General features: G+C 44.3%; 1 protein-coding gene across 1 annotated transcript in view; it reads right to left on the reverse strand.

The window, feature by feature from the left end:
- LOC127193659 (uncharacterized) overlaps positions 1-18538 on the reverse strand; it is a 186018-nt gene extending 167480 nt beyond the window's left edge. Inside the window, exons 1-2 of the mRNA XM_051150883.1 lie at positions 18401-18538; positions 17830-18265 (exon numbers count right to left, since the gene is read on the reverse strand). Coding sequence (XP_051006840.1) covers positions 17830-18265; positions 18401-18538 — 574 coding nt within the window. The remainder of the gene's footprint in view (positions 1-17829; positions 18266-18400) is intronic.
- Between the last annotated feature and the right edge of the window lie 4960 nt (positions 18539-23498).

Genomic DNA, 23498 nt, shown 5'->3' on the forward strand with positions numbered 1-23498 from the left:
TTAAAAATAAATAAATAAAAGCAACCCTCTGGTTGGACAGATGTCTGCATCTAGTGGCAGACATCAGTGTGGGCTGTCTAGCTTTCCTGAAACCAGTCAATATGCATGTTCAGAAAAATTTAACCCAAGCACCATACTTGAGAGGTAAGTGGAGGAGAATAAAGGATAGGAACGGTCCACACACCCGAGTGGCCGCACTGTCCTAAGGCATCCATGCCTCCTCTTGACACCACAGAGAAATGGACTGCTCAGAATCCTGTGTGGATGTTTGAGTAGGTTCTATGTATTTTCATGAGGATGTAAATCCCACAAAGCTAGCATCTTTTTTTTTTTTTTTTCCTATTTACTTTCTCATATCTGGCCTTTGTAACTCTACCCGATATAATGGAAGGACTTAAATAAAATAAATTTAAAGAACAAATGTACATTCAGGAGGAACACTTGAAAAAGACCTGACAGTAGACAGCCGAGAGTCTACTTCAAGACTCTACACCATCACAGGAATGTCTGAAAGTCTAAGGATAGGAGGGCGCTAGTTCTGTTTTATAGCTGCTTCTATAGTTTTATTTATTGTTAACAATATGCAACTTTGCATTGCATTTGTGGGAAAGTAGTTAGTGTACATGATTATTATATTTTGTTCATTTAAATATGATAGTATAACATAAAATGTCCTATAACAAATGGGAAAACTGAAGTATGTTCACGTTCGGAGTCTTCTTGTCAACCAAACTACTGTGTGGGAGGCAACGACACTCTTCCCATTGAACTTTTTGAAACTCCACTGTGCTCACATAAGTGATTTCATATGTCTTCCTCAAAGTTAGTATCATATGCCAACAAGAATATGCTCTGTGGGGCTGGGGACAGAGGCCTGAGTTAGAGTACTTGCCTGGCATGTGTGAAGCACTAGGCTCAGCCTTAGCAACACAACACACACTGACACACACACAGACACCACACACACACATACACATTCTCTCCCCCTCCCTCCCTCCCTCCTCTCTGTTTATGTCAGCTGCATGACATAACAAAAGCAGTTAATAAAAATGTCAAGAATCGCCTACATTTTGAGATGCAGTTTCTGTTTTATAACATCCTATGAAAACTGCTAACCATATTTCTCAAAAAAAAAAAAAAAAAAAAAAAACAAAAAACCAAAAAACCAAACCAAAACAAAACAAAAAAAACCATCTTCCGATACTGCTGGGCATTTCTGACGGAGGAAGATTCTTTTACTTCTACACCTAAGATCCGTTTTCGCTTGCTGTGCTACATTCCTCTGTGAGAAAGTTCTCCACTCTTCACAGGCCCAAGACACATTCTGAACTGAATGACTCATCTTGCCACAGAGAAGAGCTAAGCTAATGTGTACCCTTTGCCAATCTGGCTAATAACCCTACTCTTGAAAGAATCTAAAACCTCTCTCTCTCTCTCTCTCTCATCTCTCTCTCTCTCTCTCTCTCTCTCTCTCTCTCCCTCTCTTTCTTCAATGTGTAAGTCTGAAATTTTAGCAAAGTAAGTACCATGCTAGAAGTTTTTTCATGATGCAGAGATGCACTCCTGTATCTATCACGGTTCCGCTTGACATTTGGATTAAATCCCCAAGTTGTAGGCACCACCATAATGGGGGGGGGCAGTGTTTGAGAAGCCATCAACCCTGTGCTGGTTAGAAGTGATTTCCAGCTTGACAGGGGTGTAGGGAGGGCCTAAATAACCTAGGAGACAAACCTCTGTCAGTGAAGGAATTTCCAGGTTGGGTTAACTGCAATGGAAAGACTCACCCCAAATTTGGCCATACAATGGGTTGAGACTAGGCAAAGTAAAAACAAAGAGGCAAACTGAATATGGGCATTATTCCTTTGTTTCCTGACCAGCTGCCTCACACTGCTGCCACTAAGCCTTCCTCACTGTGAAGGACAATGTCCCCAATCTGAGAGCCAAAGCTGGATTCTCCCTTTCTTAAGTTGACTTTGCCAGGTGTTTCATCATAGCAAAGAGAATGATAGTAATCCAATGCCAAAACTCTGAGATGGAGACTTTTTTTAAAATTGTTACTGGGAACCTTCAGCACAGCTGTCCTTTTTGTGACAGCTGACAATCAATCAAAAAATGACTACTTGAAAAAAAGATGGCCATTATATTCAGCTGGCCAGGGGAGCCACTTGTGTGCTCTCAGAAGGGACCATATCCTGGAAACGGGAGAGCCACCAGTGGAAAGTAGCTCTACGTAGACCAAGCCTCGAATCTCAGCTGGAGAAATTCTGAGATGTTCTGTACACCAGGTGCTGGGGCCAGGGGGGACTGCTCCGCATTCCCTAATAAATAAGCTCTTTTGCTAATAGCAGAGTACCAGAAAAACACTGCCACACCTCAAATTGCATTTTCTCCCCCAAAAGGAACAGTAACAGAGATGCAGTCAGCTCATGGTGGGACTTTATAATCCAGCAGGCACTTCATTTGGGTTGAGCCTTTGGGCTACACTCATGAATAAAACACAAGCCTATGATTTCCAGGAATCATTCAATTTAGTGAGATTTAACAAGATTATGATCTTGTGTACAGGAAGACACTTTGTAATTGACCTCTGACACAGAAGGTCACACACACACACACACACACACACACACGTATACTATGTAAGCATAGTGATCACACACACACACACACACACACACACACACACGAAGGCACATATACTATGTAAGCATAGTGATCACACATACACACACACACACACACATGTATACTATGTAAGCATAGTGATCACACATACACACACACACACACATACACACACACACACACACACACACACACACGAAGGCACATATACTATGTAAGTATGGTGATTTCTATTAAAGGCTACATGCTACAACCATAAACCATGGATGGCACTGAGGCAGAATAGAGAGGAGAACATTAAACCCACGCATTTATAGCCAACTGATTTTTGACCAATATCAAACAGCAGAGAAAGGGCAACATCTAGTTCAGCAAATGGTGTCTAGGAAAACTGCAAATGGACATATGCAAGAGAACGCAATGGACTCTCGCACCGCACAAACTCTAACCCTAACTCACATATATTATCTTAACTTAAAATACACTAACAACAAACTAGAAACAATCATCTTGAGTGCATTAACCCAGAAGCAGAAAGACTCACATGGAATATACACACTAGCCCAAAGGCATGTCCCATGAAAATCTTCACTTACCAGGAGATTGGGATAGATGCAAGGACATCCTACTGGGACTCTAGACAAGAGAAATATAGGAGAATGGGGAAATAGAAGGATCCAGAGGGTCCTAGAAACCTACAAGAACATCGTGATGGTAGATCAGGGCCCAGAGGCTCTGCTCAAACTATTGCACTAACCAAGGACAATACAAGTAGTGAACATCGAACCTCTACTCTGATTTAGCCAATGGACAGGACATTCTCCACAGTTATGTGGAGAGTGGGGACTGACTCTGACATGAACTCTGGTGCCCCATATTTGACCACTTCCTCTTGGTGTGGAGGCCTGGTGGCACTCAAAGAATAAGCAGGCTACCAAGATGAGACTTGATAGCCTATGACCATATAGTGGGGGTGAAGGTCCCTGTCAGTCATAGACCTAGGGGATGGGAATAGGGTAAAAGCAGGAGGGAGGGAGGAACAGGAGGATACAAGTGATGGGATAACAATTGAGTTGTAATCTGAATAAATTAATTAAATAAAAAAATACACTAACAACTTACACATGAGACCCATAGCATACTACTGAAAGGAAACCTAAATTTGGTCTTGGTCCTGATGTTTGGGCTATGAACACAAAGCATAAGTGATAGATGTGGGATTACATCAAACTGAAAAAAAAAAATGACTTCTTCACAGAAAAGAAAACATCCACAGAGTACAGAGACAGCCTACAGACGAAATGTGCACCAGTTAATATCCAAAATAGGTAAGAATCTCAAACAACTCAATGGTAAGGCTGAAGCACAAGCTAAGAACAGCCAAGATATCTAAGCATTCCTTAAGAGACAACATTCAAATGGGCAACAGGCAGCACATAAAAGCACCATTGAACATAATGAACTGTGATTGGAGACAGATAAGACGTAGTGAAATCTCACTGTACACCTGTTGGTGTGCTTGTGTGCACAGAGAAAAGTGAATCCTCACACACTGTTGCTGGGGATACAAATTAAGACAGCCATTGTGGAAAAATGGGTTCCTAAAGAATGAAACGGAACCAATATATTATCCCACAATCTAACCATCGGGTCTATATTCAAAGAAACAGAATAAATGTGTAGAAGAGATTGATGCACTCTGATGCTCATCACAGCATCATCTATGATAGACAGGATATGGCAACAACCTAATTTTCTACAGATGAGTGAATAGTGTGGTGTACATATACATGCACACAAGCATGCACACATGTACACACACACACACAGACACATGCACACAGGGAGGCCATTCAGCCTTAACAGGAGAAATTCCTTCACTTGCAGCTACATGAATGAGCTGTCAGGCAAAATGAAGCAAGCCAGGCACAGAAACTCAAACACTACGTGGAGTCTACGAAAATCAAGACTCACGGTGTAGAACAGCAGTTGCTAGAGGTTATGGGGAGTTTGTACAGAAATCTTGGTCAAAGGATCTGGACTTCCGATAGTCAGAGTGGGTGATACCCAGAGATCTATCCAACATCACAATGGGTCTGGTTAGAAGTCACACACGCAATGTATTATAAGTCTGAACATTCTCAGGGGAGGAGATTGTGAATGTGCTTACAAAAACATTACATATATCAGTGGCTAATATGATAATTACCTTGATCTAGTTTATAACATTTGCATATATCAAGCTGCCATGTGACGCGCCAATCTCATTTGTTCACTGCACACTTGAGGGAGGTGCTTTTGATGACTTGATGAAATTCTGCCCCATGAAGGGAGTTCTATGACACCATCACCAGCACCGTCATAACTGGTTCCCTCTGCATTCATCTACACATTGGCTTCTTTGTCCATGGTCGTTTTGGGGGATTTCAGGCATCCGAAGAGATCTTGTAGGCAACACCTCATTTTCTCTGCTTTGTTTCATTTTAAAGGCATTTATATATTCTTTTTTCTATCCTTAATACCTGGTCATATGCCCATAGACATTATTTTACACTGTTTATTTCTAAAGAGTGTCCTGTTCACGTCCCCCCAAATCTTAGCATGATTATATTAAAAACAAAAACTGAAAAATACTAGGGGAAAAAAAAAGAAGCAATAGATCGAAAAAATAGGCAAAATTTGCCACTATGATTGTGTGTTATTTTTAGGTCCGAATTTCCCAGCAGCCAGTGCAAAACAGAAACAAAGATGGCTTAATTTCATTTTCAGAAAATAGCTTTCATTATCCCCAAAGAGGTTCAATTTTTCCTCATACTAAGTTCTATAAGAAATATGTGCTATCTTAGGGAGGAGATGTCAACCAAACCAAAGAACCAAGTATTTCAGAGTTTGAACGATGTAGAAATAGTCTTTATGTGGTTTAGCTCATCTGGGCTGCAGCAATCTCATAGCTTCAAAACCGCAACTCCTTGTTATCTTAGCTCACATTCTGCATTTGTATGGCCTCTCCATCGGTCTTGCCGATATCTTCAGGCCCTTCAAGCACACGTCTGCCTCCCTTCCCCTAGGAGATGACCTTGCACCTCTCTGACTCAAAGTAGATTCCTTATGTTTAATCTTAATCATGAGCCTTAAACATGCTGCCCAGGCTGGCCTGAAACTGTGGGGCTGAAGTGACCCTCCTGCCTCAGCCACAGGACTAGCTGTGACCCTCCTGCCTCAGCCACAGGACTAGCTGTGACCCTCCTGCCTCAGCCACAGGACTAGCTGTGACCCTCCTGCCTCAGCCACAAGACTAGCTGAGACCCTCCTGCCTCAGCCACAGGACTAGCTGTGACCCTCCTGCCTCAGCCACAGGACTAGCTGTGATCCTCCTGCCTCAGCCACAGGACTAGCTGTGACCCTCCTGCCTCAGCCACAGGACTAGCTGAGACCCTCCTGCCTCAGCCACAGGACTAGCTGAGACTAAGAGCCTGTGCTGCACAGCTGGTGTTACTAACTTCAACACAGCAGCAATGGACACTCATCACCATTAAGTTTTAGTTCCATAAGAATTTTCTTTTTAATAAACAACACCCTCACCTCACGTGAGAACACACAGCTCATGTTGAATTTTATTCATTTTCATTCCCCTCCTGTTTTTTTCCCTTAGTTATATGGCTTTCCTAAATATGCTAAATATCTGCTAAATATTTCTGTTTTTGTTGTATTTTAACTTTATTTTATTTCTGAAATGAAAAATAATATGCATATATGATATACATTTAATATATGTAATATATAATACATATGTGTGCGTGTGCGTGCGTGCGTGTGTGTGCATGCGTGTGTGTGTGTGTGTGTGTGTTCAAGAAGGGGTGGGAACAATGAATAAAGTGGTGGAGAACACTGGTTGCTTTATGCAGAGGGTCTGAAATCAGTTCCTAGCACCCACATGGTGGCTCACGACTGTTTCAGGATTTAGACACCTTCTTCTAATCTCTGCAGGAGCTGCATGCATATGGTAGAGTGTGTGCGTATGTGTGTGTGTGTGTGTGTGTGTGTGTGTGTGTGTGTGTGCGCGCGCGCGCGTGCGTAGAAGCACTCATACACACAAAAAATAAAATAGCTCTTAAAACGATAAATATGTAGACATTCATAATTCAGAATATGCCATAATTTTTGTAGGTTTTATGATGTGTAAAATTACATGTCAACATAAATATAGCAGTATGTGTGTCTATCACCAAACAGCATGATTTTAGTGTGTTTTCAAAATCAGTGATCACTTTTGCTCCACAAATCCATCACTCAGCTCTGCTGAAGGCATCAATCATACCAGTGTGGTCCTTCTAAAGCATTATTTGTGCCTTATTTTTATGAGGCCTTATGTAATCCTGGGAGCAGAGAAACACTGCAGGAAAAAAAAGGCATGCTTAACTGATAAGAAATTCAGAGAAAACCCATTTCTATACTTTGAGACCATTTTAAGTGGATGATTTTTAATGCAGTTAAATCAGTCAATGTTTTGGAATGAACTTCAGATTTTAAAAATAGGGAGGTGATTTACATTTCAAATCAAGTTGCAAAACTCTATTATTATCCCTGGTTTGTAGAGAGTAAATGTTACAACATGTATATGTTAGTCAGCTTTCCATCACTATGAAAAATACCTGAGATAAATCGACTTATGAACAGATAAGTGGTTTTTCTTTTCCTTTCTCACAGTTCCTATCTATGGTTTATTGAGCTGATTGCTCTTAGCCTATATGGAGGCAGGGACTGTGGTAGTACTGTGTGGGAGAGGTCCTTCACCTTAGGGACAGAGAATGAAGAGAGAGAGGGGAAGAAGTGCCTGTGTGAGACCACACCACCACTCAGCTAAAACCCTTCCACTGCTAAGAGTTTCTACAACTTCTCAATAACAGTGATGCTGAGAACTAAACCTTTACTACATAGGCCCTGGAGCTGAAGCAATAAAGATTATGCACCAAGATTGGCTACCACCAAGGAGGTGAAGTCATGGTTAGCTTCAAAATCATCTGCATATGACATGTTTAAATTGTATGTGTTATATATTATTTATTTAATGAGACACCAGCAAAGGCTCTGTAGCTACATATTTTATATGCAGATGTGCATATCAATCATCTAAGAGGAAGACTATGCTTGGGTCTGGCAAAAGTGACTTGGAAAGGAGGCCTAAGGGTTTTATGGCCTGAAGTCTGAAATAATGTATGGACATACATAAGCAAAACAACAGTGTGTTGGATCAATGAGAAGATGGTAATTTTGACAGAGTACCAGGAGAGGAACTGCTAAGGAAAAGTGTTATTTCAAGTAATCCTTGATAAAATGATAAAGTCCCAATCTCTGAAGATACAAATGAGAGGGCATCCTTCTAGCACAAGGACAGAACAGAAAATATAGTAAGTATAGAGGGCTAAGAGAAAGGAAGCCTTGAGACTGAAGTTAAAATGCAAATCATGCCAGGGACCAGGATGGATGGTGCAAGACACTTAGTGATTAGTCCATTGCTAGTTGGCAAGGATGTTAACGAAGATGTTGGACTCAAGACAAAAATGATAAAAATTCATCTTCAATAAGAAATCTGCAGAAATGGATTGGAAAGAGAAACTGTAGTCAAATACAGAATCTAAAGATCTCAGACACTAAAAGGAATGTTCAAAGGGCTTAAAAACTGCTTTTCTCAGGGCCTGAAGAGATGGCTCAGAGGTTGAGAGCATTGGCTGTTCTTCCAAAGGTCCTGAGTTCAATTCCCAGCAACCACTTTGTGGCTCACACCCATCTATAATGAGATCTGGCATCCTCTTCTGGTGAGCAGGCCTACATACAGGCAGAATACTGTATTCATAATAAATAAATATTTAAAAAAAAACCCTGCTTTTCTCCTTAGTGTGATATGAACTCAGATGAGGCTCTGCCCATGAAAATCTATTGAAAATGTCTCTCCCAGACCTCATGCATCAAAGTGTGCATTTTACCAAGTTCTGTATGTAGCTGAATGCACATTAAAGATAGAAAGCTGATGAATTGAAATGCTCGTAGCAGGAAAGGAGAGTAGCCAAGAAGTTAGAGCCATGACTAGGTTGAGTATTAGGATCCGGCATCTGGCACAATGTGGGAGGGGAAGAGAGGGCATAAATCAAGATTATGTGGAAATGTAGGTTGATCATGCTGTTTGTAGAAATAGGAGGCCCAGGAGAGGAGCAGGAGGAGGAGAAAACAGAGGCCCCTGAGCAAGTGTGTCATGATAGTTAGTTCTCCTGAAGCTAAGTCAGTTTGGGGAGAAAGAGTGATTCATGCTGACTCGGTGATGGAAGCCATGAATATGGATTACATTGAAAAAGTGCATGATATAAACTGAGGAAGAGGTGTTGAAAAACTGTGCAGATGAGACCAGGGCACGGAATGTCCTGACAATTGGGGGGGGGGGTTAAACATGTTGTTACAAAGCCAAGGGAACTGACTCAGAGACTGCAGGTGACTTTTGGAAAATATCCAGATGTGGTGGTGCAGACCTCTAACCTCAGCACTTCGGAGGCAGAGAGAGGCAGATCTCTGTGAGCTCAAGGTCAGCATGGTTTACAATGTGAGTCCAGGACAGAGAAACCCTGTCTCAGAAAAACAAAAACAAAAACAAAAAATCAAAACAAACCACGAAAAGTACATTCTATGAAGCCAGAAGTCAGATTTTGTGTCAGGTGATGGTAAGATGTAGGGAGGTATGAATGCTGTCTGATTCTGCCCTGCATTGCTCTCTAAGTCTGGAGTAAATCAGCATGTCACATTCATTTCTCAAGGCACAGGCTGCTCTGTGAGATGTCTGCCTATAAAGCCATGCCTAAGGTACTTGTGGTAGTCAATCTTTACTGCCAACTTGTTGGTATCTAGAATCTTCTATGAAGGAACACTTATGTTGATGGGAAGACTCTGAGTGTGCCCACAAGGGGATTGTATAAACTGGGTTAGCCTCCAGGCAACCTGTGGACGATTAACTAGATTAGACTAATGGAGATGGAAAGACCCACCCACTGTGGATGGCACCATCCTGTGGGCTGAGGTCCAAGGCTGAATGAAAAGGAGAAAGAAAATTAGCCTAAGCATTCACTGTTCTCTGCTTCCTGACTGTAGATGAAAAGTGTCAGCTCCTGCACGCTCCTATTACCTTGACTTCCTGCCATGAGACTGAGCCAAGTAAGTCCTTTCTCCCTTGAGTTGCTTTTGTCAGATTATTTTTTATCATATTGAAAGAAGCAACAAAGACAGCACTCACTGTTGATATCTGACATGTTCTGAATGATGGCTCTCAAAAAAAAATATATATATATATATATATATGTTCATAGCCAGGCAGTGGTGGCGCATGCCTTTAATCCCAGCACGTGGGAGGCAGAGGCAGGCAGATCTCTGTGAGTTTGAAGCCAGCCTGGTCTACAAAGCAAGTCCAGGAAAGCCAAGTTTATACAGAGAAACCCTGTCTCAAAAAACCTCAAACACACACACACACACACACACACACACACACACACACACACACACACACACACACATTCATTTCTTACTTCCCAGAAGCTGTGACTTCCTGATATGGCAGATGACTTGTTTAAGGTTTAAAAAAAAAAAGAATCGTTGAAGGATTTCCCTGGCCTTTGTAGGTAGACTGTCAATGCGACCACATGCATAAGAAAGGCCTGGAGCTGGAATCACAGAAAAAGAGAAGCTGCTGTGACCATTTAGAAGGGAGTTAGGGCCTCAAAAGTTAGATGCCTTTGATAGAAATCGACGTTTGATAGAGGAAAGGTAAATACTGATAAGTAGATGAAAGACAGATGGTAGATAGATTACACACACACACACAAGACATGTGATAAGATGTTGATGAAAAGTAGGTGACAGATATAAAAGTTATATGTAGAAACGATACAGGCGTCTATAAATAGGTTATCAGTGAGGGATGATGAGATTGATGATAGATTGGTGGTAGATAGCAACCGCTGGGAGCGGAAGGAGCCTTGGGTGACTGAAGGACTAACAGAGTGTGCGCTGTGGGTGTAGACACAGCGTCAAGGACCCTAGAGCCTCAGACCCATGGGAGAGCGGCATGGCCTTCCTTGTCTGCATGTGAATGCGGACACTGCGTGCAGAAGGTGGCCACCATGGCTTCCTTCCCCTGTCTCCTTGATCTAGCTGTATACCATAAACCCCACCTCCCTGTTCATCTGTATGTAAGAACCCTGCCTCCCCTGTCTATCTGTATGTAAGAACCCCGCCTCCCTGTTCATCTGTATGTAAGAACCCCGCCTCCCTGTTCATCTGTATGTAAGAACCCCGCCTCCCTGTTCATCTGTATGTAAGAACCCCGCCTCCCTGTAAGACCTCGCCTGTTCATCTGTATGTAAGAACCCCGCCTCCCTGTTCATCTGTATGTAAGAACCCCGCCTCCCTGTTCATCTGTATGTAAGAACCCCGCCTCCCTTTTCATCTGTATGTAAGAACCCTGCCTCCCTTTTCATCTGTATGTAAGAACCCCGCCTCCCTGTTCATCTGTATGTAAGAACCCCGCCTCCCTGTTCATCTGTATGTAAGAACCCCGCCTCCCTGCTCATCTGTCTGTAAGAACCCCGCCTCCCTGTTCAGCTGTAAGCAATGACCTGGCCTCACTGTTCAGTTATATCTAGTAAGCACAGTAGCTTTCAGAGCCCTGAGGTTTGCCCATCAGAGAACCCAGACCATCTGATCTCAGTTTTCCATGTGTCCCCTGGCTCTGTCTTTATTCCCTTGTCACCCCAATCAGGTCCACTCCAGGAGCCCTGCTAGATAAGAGCGGGTGGGGTGTGGAGAGTAAAGATAAAGACAGATAGGTAGCATTGTTAAATAGATGCTATATATTGATGAGAGGTGATAAACAAATATCACTTTTAAGTGGATGAGTAATAAATAACAGATATTGAAGACTGATGGGTTGGTAGATTTATTCATAGTATTCAAACTAAGATATTTGCTAAAATTTATCTATATACTCTTTATGCAGTCAACTCTGGAGAAAATCAACATGAAACTTCCTGAGTTTTATCCTTCATTGTCAAATGGAATACCAAAGACTGGAAGTTCCACCAGAATTCAATGAGAGAGAAATGACTTGCCAATTACCTAGACATAGGTTTCTTTCAGCTCCTGATAATTCAACAAATTAAGTGATCAATACTAATTTATGACAGGAAAGTGGAGTAACACCTGCACTTGAGGACAGCTGTAGAGCGCTTGTGGCCCCGCACAGTGGGGAGAACTTGTGGAGAGGGAGCTAAGAAAGGAAAAGTCCAGATAGAGGTTCCACGGCCTCCCTATGTCCCCCCGGAACACTCTGCAAACATGATATTGCCACTCACATGAGACAAAGCAGACAGGATGCCATCTGTGAGAGGCTCAGTTGTTTAAGCACCAGTGCTGGGGGATGTCCACATAACAAGATGAGTGTTTTCAGTCATCTCTCTACTGAGAACATGGACTATCACAAAAGTGACTGCATTCAACACTTTTCTAACGAGCAAGCACATAGCACACACATACACTGAATCAACATTCGCTACCGATTTGAACCAAAGAGCCCAAGCAGTGCTGGGAATGACAAGTTCCTGGTCTGTGAGGTACTACTGATGCAGGACATCATTTGGAGGTAAGCCCTGGCTCAATTCATTCATGAACAGTGGTAACCAGGTTTCTGCCAGCTGAGCCCATGGTAGCGGGTATATGTCAGAGTGACACTATGCCCAAGCCCACAGTGGTATCTCCCTTGACAAATGACCAGGCTCAGGAGAAGATCACCAGGACATCTCATGCCTTAAGTAGAGGTCTCCAAATGCTGATGGCTGGTGGCCAGTTTCTATGAAACAGGCTGACGACCTTTGATGCTGGGTTGACTCCTTGGAATTTATCTGCAGCGGTGGTTGGAGGATATCTGGTCTGAGCCAGGCAGCCTGTGCTGTTGTCACTTCCTGTGTCAGAGGTGACCGAGGTGGAATATGTCACAGCTCAGCTGGCGTGCCAGATTCCAAGGGAACAGTGGGGGGCAGGAGAAACAGGCTAAGCTGGCTAGAACAAATGACCTAACGGAGGATTAATTTGGCAGTGGATAGTCAGCAACTCAAATTACAGTGGCAGGAGGGGGTGTGGAGGCTTGAGATTTGATCTGGCCAACAATGACAGACAAGGAGATTTTAGTTGTTAGGTGAACTTGGCCACACAAGTCTCTAGGGAGTGTGGCTGGTGCATCGTCAGGACAGGGGACTGTGCCTTAGGTCCGGGTTTTGTCCACCCTGGAGCTGAATCGGAGACTGAAAATAATAGAATGGAGTCTTGCTCGTGGAGAAGAAGTCTTGGCAAGAGCATGGCTGACTGTCAAGGTCATTGCTGAAAGTTATTCCAGGCAAAACATGAAACCTAGAGTTGAAAAGGTGAACTGAAAACACAAAAAGAAGCCTAGTCACGCGAGATAACAGTGAGATGAGAGTTCAGGCTTAGGAGCCCAAGGAACTGCTGCAGCCCACAGGATTAGGACAGGCTCAAGGAACTCAAGACTAGATCTTTCCTCAGTGTTAACTGGGTAAGAACAAGTAAAGTTGGCTAGGTCCTGGAGTTATTTGCAGAGTGCAAGGAAACAGCAGGGCCTCAAAGTCCTCCATGCACCTGCTGGCTTCTTCCTATTCATTGCATAGCCAATTTCTTACAAGCTCTCCTAGTCTGGTTGGCTTCATGGTGAGCTGGCACATTTGTGGAGAAGATGACAGCTCAGCATGTGAGGCTGTGGTCGTGGCCAGGTGGATGCTACACCCACGGCAGCACAGCGCCTGAAGCTGTCTGCAGAGAAGGGCTTAGATGATGCCCGCATGCCTGCCCAGAGTCCTCTGGTCCTCAGGAGGGTCAGGGTCAGGAGGCTCCAAAAGTGGGAAGAATTTTAAACTGCCAACCTGCAGGGGAGAGCCCGCCAGAAGCTGAAGGGTGTGCACACCGCCAGGACTCCTAAATGGCAGGCACACACAGCGCAGAAGGCTGAGCCTTCGTCACCTCACAGTGGCGCTTCATGCTCTCTCTCTCTCTCTCTCTCTCTCTCTCTCTCTGGAAGTACTGAGGGGGCATGGGTTCTGATTGCAGGCCACTGCAGAGTGCCTATGAGTTTGTTCAAAAGATTATTTTGGGGGCTGGGGAAATAGTTCCGTTGGTAAAGTGCTTGACTTGCAAAAGCAAGAGGGACTTGGAGTTGATCCTCAGAAGCCATCTTTCTCTCCCCCTGCCCTTAAGCCAGGCATGGTGGCACACACTTGTGATCAGCAGATGCTGGGGAGATAATGATAACTGGGCCTCTGGGGCTTGCTAGTCATATTCAGCTTCCTCTGCCTGGTGAGACCCAGGCCAATGAGAGGCCCTGTGTCACGAAAACAAGGCAGAGGAGCCCCAGCGGAGTGAGGCTGCTCTCTGGCTGCTGCAAGCACCAGCAGACACTTTTTTACTGACATTAAAACACACATGCACCCGCATACAGATGAATGTGTGTACACAGAACAAGAATGTTCGTCTGCATGGGCTCTCTCCTCGTGCCAGCCTTGAGTGTAGATGGGCAAAACACGGACATGTGCAGATGCTAGGCAGAAATAAAAAGCTTGGGAGGCCTTGCAGTCTTCATGGAGGACCTGGGTGGCTCCTTATTATCAATAGCTCCCAATGCCAGTTCCAATGAAGGTTTCCACCGGCCAGAAATGCAACAGTATAAGTCACTCAGGAGCACAACAAAATAAGTCCCTAAAAGGGACAGCTTTGGCCCTTGCAGGCTGTCTGTAAGGGGTAGACGGAGAGAGCCACCTTTAGACACTGAACAATCTGGGCTCAGCAGTCTGCTTTGTACTTGATCCAAGGCCTAGGCAGCTTCCTTAACAGAAAGCAGAGTCTGTCGGGCAGGCGCTCGAACCTGACTTCCACCTGGACTGGTGTTGCCTCCCTCATGTTAAACTCATTACATGATCTTGTCATGAAGCCAAGACTTTCCTTTGAATTTGACAGTCCAAACCAAAGAGGATAAGAACCAAAACAGAACTTCTACCAGACTGAAGGAAACTTCTAGACATAATAAATAAATACATAGTCTGATTTTGCATTTCATAAATAACCCACATTTTGGGAAGCCATATATAGGCTTCCTTTAACAACTAACTGCCAGCATATTTGTATATGCTGAATCTTTAGATATGAAAATAATAAAGGGGTTTGATTAGTTCTCTTTATTGGAGCCATACATGCCTTTAAAAAATATTTCTCTGTAAGGAAGATATATTTTCAACCCACAAGTATACCATGTGAAAGAAAATGTTTCCAATTAGCCATTCTTCAAAACCGTGCTGAGGAATATAATGGTATCAGTCAGAAACAGACCACATACAGAATCAGGCCTTGATACATGACGGGAAGCTGGGCCCCCGGCTCTGTGCAGCTCTCTGTTGTTCACCCCCGCTGTACAGGCCACCACAGCTGCTGTTGCACAGAAACGTCCCCACACTGCGAACCAGACCCAGGCTCTTCAATCGTTAACAGTGACGATGTCCAGGCCCCTTGGCGTAAGCAACTGAATCTGCCAAGGCTAACAGCATTATTAGGCAAGAACACTATGTTGGCTCAAGATACGTGATGATATTTTAGCTTTTTTTAAAAAATGGAAGAAAAACTTTAAAAAAAAAAAGTTAGCACTTCAGAAAGCTTTGACTTTATATAACCTTTATGTTTCTAATTCAGTTTATTAACATGGACCCAAGATATTCTAGTTTTGTCTACTTCCCCTACCCCCAACTCATGTGCAACAGGTTGCCTGCTATTAAAAACTAAAATATGATGGAAAGAGGCTTGCATTCTCATATATTCTAGCTTACAACAACATTTTTTCTTTTTTGTAAAAGATAAGCCATTTAATTTTTTTATAAGAAAAAGTGAAAAGGTACTCTTTAAATAGAGCCCTTATCCTTGCTTTAGAAATCTCCAGAAAAAAGTATGAAGTAGAATTTAGCTATCCCTCTCTCAGGGAAAAAAAAAAGAAAAAAAAAAAAAAAAAAGCAGTGTATTGAAATCCTTTTCAGATTTCCCTAAAGCTTATGAGTTTCTTACATAAGTTCCAGAGTAGGTTTAAGACACCGCTACTCTTATCTTAATATGTGGTCTTTATCAAAATCCCACTCAATTCCACATAGTCTATTGCTCAAAATTATACCTTTGCCTAACAATAAGTTTTAAAATTTTTCTTCTAACAATAATTTTTATGGACAAAGATTTACGCTCATAGGCTTTTTCAAAAGGCCCTCCTTTTATCTCATTTTCTCATTAAACTATTGAATCCATTAAAATCACTATCTACTATTGTTTTTAAAGGTCTTACATCACTCTTATTTTCATGTTTAATTCAATCTCAAAACACCACTCCCAGCATAGGTTACAGTCCATATCAGATCTGCAGTCATTCTTATTTTTAACTTAGTAGTTTGTGTTAAAGTCATGTGCTCTTAATGGAACTTCAGAAATGGCATGCCTCCTGGCATAACCATAGCTAAACTGCAGGGTAAGCTAATTGAGACAAAGTACATAAACATAACCTAAAGAAGGGATTATCTGGTGGCAGATGTGGGCTTCACACTACACTGCTGTGGGCTATGAGAACACACATGAAAGAGGCAAGCACGCTCCATACTCCCCCAACAAGGCTCCTGGCACAACAGGGAGCCACCAGTGGCACAACAAATGAAACAGAAAGACCTCTGTCCTTTTACCATCCATCCACCCCACCCCTGCATCCCTGTGTGTATTTATTCCAGGCTCCCTTTCCTCCTCTTTGGAAGGTATATCTTCCTGTAAGATCTCTCCAACAAATCCACTAGCATTGTTTTAAACACAGGAAACAGTGTTGAATGGTTCCTGCAGAATGAATTCTTTCCCAATATGAAACCCTCTGGGCTTCGTAATTATTATTTAAGAATATGCTCTGTTTTCAAATAGTAATTGAGTGAGAAAGGGGGAAGGGTGCTGTGTGTGTGTGTGTGTGTGTGTGTGTGTGTGTGTGTGTGTGTGTGTGTGTACTGGGGAATGGTACACTTTCTATCTTGTGGAATCTCAGAGGCCAAGAGAAAAGGGAAAGATCTGCTGAAAGCTCACAATAAAACGGTCAGTCTCTCTAACAGCATAGAGTCTACCACCCTGTCAAAACCCTGCCAACAATATTAGTGGAGCCTGGTGGGTGGGTGGCAGCATATATGCTTACAGACTTTGGGCAGGTTAAAAAAACACTTATTCATAAATCAAGGGCTGTTTTTTTTTTTTTTTTTGAATACGTCCATATGGATGCAAGTCCCCAAAGCTTGCTTCCTCTCTTACTTCCACGCTGAGTGCAGGGAGAGTCTCACATATTCACCAGCAGGCAGGGCAGGGTCACAGTTCCAACACTCACAGCATGGAGCGGACAAGTGAATTCTACCCCCTCGGTGTCAACCATTCCCCTAACCTCAGAGGCTTAATACAGCTTAGAAACCAACAAGCTGCGCACTGTAACTCCTAGCGCCAGAGCGAGAGAGCTCCAGAGAACTGGGTAGTTTAGCAGCCTTTGCTAAGCCAGAGGAGAAGCGCACACTTTTGTCTCCTAGCTCCAGTACGCCTCTTAGCTCCAAAAAAGCAACCCCAGCAGTCGCCCCTCGCTGCGAGGTGGCAGGGGTCTGATTTAGCTTTCCTAAAGAACGGTATTAAAAGGCACACGGAGGACCCAGCACACAGGCGCACAGACACGCAGCTCTGGACCCCTCCTCCCCCTGCTTCGCGTTTTGATCCTGCATACCAGAGAGAAAAAAAGAAGCCCAAGGGAGCTAGGTGGGCCAACCTGGGCTCTCTCGCCCACCGAATGCTTGTCACCGTCCTTTTCCAGGCGCGCTACATTCTCCACCCTTGCTCTCAGCGCACCAACTCCTCACCAGATCAATCTCGTTGCCGTCCCTCCAGATTGACAAAATCACCCCTCTTAGTCCCTACCCAGTCCTTCCTTTAAACTCTGCCAGCAAACAAATTTCCTACGGCCGCGGAAAACTTTTCCCCCTTTATTTCACCACCAGATAAGGCAAGAAACCGGGTCAACGGTCGCCGCCAGCCGCTCTGCTTGGCGCGGCGGCGAGCGCCGCGTGTCCTTACCTGGCAGTCGCGCTCCAGGTGGCTGTCCCACTCGAGTCCTCCGCGCCTCCCCCAAATCTCCCGGACCGTCCAGTCCAGTCCTCTCCGCAGAACCTCGGTCACTCGCAGCTCGGGGTTCCGAGACGGCGACTGCCCTCAGGGTCGCTCGCGCCCCGGAGCCGCCCTTGTCTGCATCATCAGGCTTCTGGGTGCAAGCGCAGCTGCGGACTCCTCCGGGTGGGTCGCGAGCGCTGAGCTCCCCGCTTGCAGCCGACTCAGCCCGCGGTTGCGCTCCCCGGGTCCGAGCGCGCTCCGCCCGCGGGCAGCTGCGGCCGCGCGTCACATGCCGCCTCCGGGCAGCAGCCGTGGCACCTGCCTGGGCGACTGCACTGGGGCTCGGCTGATCCGCCCCCGCGTCCTGCGCGCCCCTGCCCTCCCCAGCCCTCTCTGATCCCGCCTTAGATTTTTTTTTTTTAACCCTCCTGCCCTCTCACTTCTTCCTTTTCTCTTTCTCCCTTTCTTTGCCTCCTATTTTTTTCTCCAAAAGCAGGCAGAAGGCGCTCCAAGTGGGAGGAGATCTGTCCCTCCCCACGAACTCTTCCTCTGCCTGGTGGTGGCGATCGTGGCTACCGCTGCCCGAGTCCTCCTCCCCTTCCTGCTCCTTTTCCTTCTTTCGGAGAAACGCACTAGCTGCCTGCTGAAGCCCCAAACCTGCTCGGCTTCTGAGCATGCCCAGTGGCCCTGCGGGCTCCACGCTTCTCCCCGCGTGCGGGCTTTGGCTGTGTTCTCTGCCTGGCAGGGGCGAGGGAAGCCAGCTGAAGGAGATCCCGGGTGCTTTTCGGGTGGGATCGCTAGAGACCTGGCACAGAGCCTGGGCGAGGAGTGTCCACCCACCCAGTGTAGCCTCACGTGCTCCCTAGTTGCGCCCTGGTGCCTCAAAGGTTGAAGTTGGTCAGTTTCGTGTTCCACTTGAAATATGAAATAGGTTTCCTTCAATTGTTTGGAAGGGTATATAAAGACTGTGATCTCTTGGCCTCAGGTTATGGATGAGCGAACCTCAGTTCACTGAAAATATACGACCTCGCTGCCAACCTTTCTCTAGGAGACAGTGTGGTGCGGTGCGCAGAGGATTTGAAAATTAAGGAACGTCCGTTTATGCAGAGCGAAGCAGCAAGGACGCCTCAGCTTTTTCTCCCCAGAAGTTTACACTTCAGGAGAAATTAAAGAAACACCGGTGAAAGGACGCGTCCGCCTGCATATACGCATGCGCGCACACTTTTTTTTTAAATCAGAAAAATAAAACTTGCAGTCTCCCTAGGTAGGTAGATGGGTGCTCCCTCTCTCTCTCCCTCTCCCTCCCTCCCTCCCTCTCTCTCCTCCCTCCCTTCCCTTCCTTCTCCAGCCCTCCACTCCCAACCCCTGGTCTGTCTTGAACTCTCATCTTCATCTTTCTGACCCCTCTTCCTAAGCTGTAAGATTTCTGGCAAGTCACCCAGTTAGCCTAGCCAGGCTTTTAAATTCATAGACAACTCATGAGGAACTTGAAGGCTGGAAAGAGGGCGGGGGGGGGCGGGGAGCCGTGCTTGCTATATACTAATGTCACCTAACTAAAGAGCAACAAAGTTCTAGACACGAAGGGGGCTGCCCCCACGGCATTTGGTGGATTTTCCTAAATTAATATAAAGACGATCAAACATTCTTATAAAAGCACATACCTTTCAATCCTAGGATTTGGCAGTCTGAGACAGGAGTCTAGCTTGGGCTATACAGGTAGTCTGTGTCATTAAAAAAAAGAAAAAGAAAAAAAGAAAGAAAATCTATAAGAAGTGTCTAAGGCAACAGTGTCTTTGGAAAGAGGAGGAAAGGAGGAAAGAAAGGAAGGAAGGGTGAATGGAGGGGGGAGAGGTGAGGCTTAAGAGGGGGTGAGGGAGGAAGTGAGGGAGAGAGGTAAGGCTGAAGACATGAAAGTAGGGGAATAAGGCGGGAGGGAGAGGGGAGGGCAGGTAGGCACACTATCAAACAAAACTTCACAATGTTAAAAGAAGCAAAAATAACTTTTTGGCTCTATTTAGAGCAAGAAGGAAAACAGGAAAGATAGAGGTTTGGTATGGGAAAATTTGTGGAATGACAGAGAGTGGTGAGTGCATTTCCTTTGAGGCTGTCTTTCTGAAGCAGTCCTTAGGGAAGACAAAGCTAAACATTTCTTTTAGAGGGAGTTCAAGTCATAGGGAAAATCCTAAGGAGAAGGTGCCTGGCTGCTTAGCTGGAACAGGCACCCTGGCGCAGGTGAGTTGCATGCTGGGTGCTGGAGTGGCAAGCAGTAGTCCTAGAGCAGAGTCTTGCTTCCAGACCTTTCAGATGGAAAGACAATGATTGCTTTCACATGTTTTTCCAAGTTTCAAACACTCATTAAAACTACATATTGAAAACATTTGTTTTAAGTCCACCCAGGGCTGGAGAGTCAGCTTAGTTGGTGGAGTGCCTGCTTAGCATGCATGAAACCCTAAGTTTGATCCCCAATACTGCATAGGCCATGTTGGCACACATTCATAATCACACTGGGGAGGTGGAGCCAGTGAGGTCAGGTGTCCAAGGTCATCCTTGTCTACACAGGGATATATGAGACTCTAAGGAGGAAAAAAAAAAAAACCCAATTGAATTGCTTTGGCCATTTCTATAGCCTTTACAGCATGTTTAGTGTTGTTAGGGAGTTTTAAGAAAACCTTGAGAAGCCAGGTGTGGTGGTGCATGCCTGTAATCCCAGCACAGTGGGAGGCAAGGCAGGCAGATCTCTGTGAGTTTGAGGCCAGCTTGGTCTACCAAAGCGAGTCCAGGACAGCCAAGGCTACACATAGGAAACCCTGTCTCCAAAAAAACAAATTAGAGAGAAAGAGGAAGAAGAAGAAGAAGAAGAAGAAGAAGAAGAAGAAGAAGAAGAAGAAGAAGAAGAAAGAAAGAAAGAAAGAAAGAAAGAAAGAAAGAAAGAAGGAAAGAAAGCCCCCGAGGAAGACACGTGTATATATGTATACCACACACAAATGCTACATTTATGTAAGGGGTCTTGAACATCTTTGGGTTTTGGGATCTGCAAGGGTCTCACAACCAATGTGCCAAAGAAATTGATGAGAGGCACATAAACCTGGTGAATTACAAGTACAGATGCTAACACAAGACATACTATATCCTGTTCATGTGAAGTATTTTTCCTATGCCTCAGGGACCTATAAATCCAATGGTGAAATGCAAGAGAGTACTAAAAGGACAGGAAAGTGTCCTCTTTACAGCTAAGAGAAGGAACAGGCATTCAAATGGCTGTATTGCCCTTTTGCTGGTGGGAGCACAGGTGCCTTTAATAGTATTTGGTGAATCCACAGACAGAGTTAGGGTTAGGGTTAGGGTTAGGGTCAGGGTTAGAATTAGGGACGATCATGGTTTTCAAAAAGCATCCAAGGGTGTCTTCTCATTTGAATGCAAGCCTCAGTAGTAGTCTAAAGAAGCTATGACTAAATCAACTGTGCATGGTCAGGAGGGAAGGACATATTACATTTAGCAAGAATATATTACCAGATTAACTTGTTTCTCTTTGTGCCACCCCCCTCATGTGTGTGTGCACATGTGTGTGCAAGGCAGATAAAATGGGCATGGAATACATGTAATGTTCTGTATACATGACATCTTAGATATTTATTGTCTAAAAACAACTCATACAGGAAAATTATAAGATTCATTCAGCTACTAGGGGGAACTCTCTGCTTATAGCTAACCATATACTTACTTTTCTGCTATGAAATAGCTATAAGCTCTGGAAAAAATTCCAAAATAATAATTTTAGACATAAAACATAGCCAAAAGATGGTTGCAATTTAGGGTAATGGAGTTACATTGAATGAACACATTCTCATTAAATTTTTTCTTCATGAAACACACACACACACACACACACACACACACACACACACACACACACACACAAAGAAATACTGAGAGGTGAAAGTCCAGCAGAGGCAGATTTGATTTTCTGGGCAGAAGACACATGCCGAGAGAGCTGGTAGTTGTTAAGGTAGCTGATCTGAAGCAGTGTGCACTCTTGGTATGCACCAAGGCATGTGTTTCTGGAGGGTGGATGCAGTGTAGGGCCTGAGAGGCTAAGACCTGTATGGAGGCTCCTTAGAACAAACATTTCAAGAAAATATTAGATGTGGATCCATCCAGAGTGGAAAGACCTTGGTGAATGCCTTAGACATCTGCTTCAGAATTCCTGTGAAAAAGGAACTCCTTAGATGTGTGGATGCTGGTTAAGGAGAACAGGTTATGTATGCATAAAGACATTTGGACTAGAGGGGTCTTTGGAAGGTTACCAACGACCCCACCATTGTCTAAAACACAGCTCTGAAAGTTCACAAGAAAAAGAAACTATAAGCTAGAATCTCTACAAATGGCAGCCTACGATACCAGACTCAGGGCTGGAGAGATGGCTCTGTGGTTAAGAACACTTTCCAGTAAAGTGTTTGTGGCCAAAGCGTGGAGATTTGAGTTCAAGCCCCACCATGCATTTAGAAGTGGCTCACACCTACAATGATTGGAGATGGAGAATCTGATTCTAAAAAGCTCCCTGGCCAGGCTGTCTAGCTGAACAGGTAAGCTTATGGTGCAGGGAGACACTCCCTCTCAAAATATAAAGTGAAGCGTCATTGGGGAAGCTGGCTAACATGGAACCTCAGGCCTCCACATGTGCATGCATACAAAATGCTTGTCACTGCAACACATGCACACTCATATGTGCATTTTTTTTAAATGTTACTAGCGGAAAATAATGCTACAAGGTAGAGTACAATTCAAGACAGACACAATGATAGAACTTTAAACTATGCTTGACCAAAGGAGGCAGGAATGAGGGAATCCGTGCACAATGAAGAGATGAGATCAGGCCTAGGTCAGAACACAGTAAGTTCTAGGCCTAGCTGAACAACTTAGTGTGACCCCATCTTAATATTGGAAAATAAGTTAAAAAAAAAAAAACAGCAACAGCAGCAACAACAAACACAACAACACACTGTCAAGATAGAAAGCCTGCCTAGTGCCTGTGAGGCCTTGAGTTTAATCCCCCTCAAAGGATTAAATAGGGCAAACAGGAAACAGTAAACAAGATGCTAACTTAAAACCCAGCTGCATTATTAATCACATTAAATATAAATAACCTTGAAAGGACAAATGGAGTTGCTGTGGGCTGGGGATGGAGCTTGCTTGGTAGAGAGCTTTCCTAGCATGAACAAAGCCTTGGTTCCACTTCTGATACTCCGCAAACTGGGTATGTTGGTGAACTCAGGAGCCAAGGCAGCAGCAACAAAAAATTCAAGGTTACCCTTGGCTAAAAGTCAAATAATGATAGCCTGGGCACATGAGACCCAAGAAAGAGAAAGGGGGCGGGGGAGGGAAAGGGAGAGAATACGAATGAATGAAAACTAGTGGCCTTACCAGTCATCTTTTAAATGGAGCCTAGTCTTAGTGTAGACATGCTGAATCATGTCCTGCCGTCCAGTGCTGGTATTTCAAGGCATTGGTTCTCACACAGGTCTAAAATTCATGTATTCCTCAGTAAGTCCTAGCTAGTGATGCTCATATGCAGTGTGCTTTGATGTGAGCGCTTACCAAAGTAAACACAGTGTTGTGCTGAATTAGGGTTACAGAAG

This window comes from Acomys russatus, chromosome 9 (genome assembly GCF_903995435.1).
Source record: "Acomys russatus chromosome 9, mAcoRus1.1, whole genome shotgun sequence".
NCBI lineage: Eukaryota > Metazoa > Chordata > Mammalia > Rodentia > Muridae > Acomys > Acomys russatus.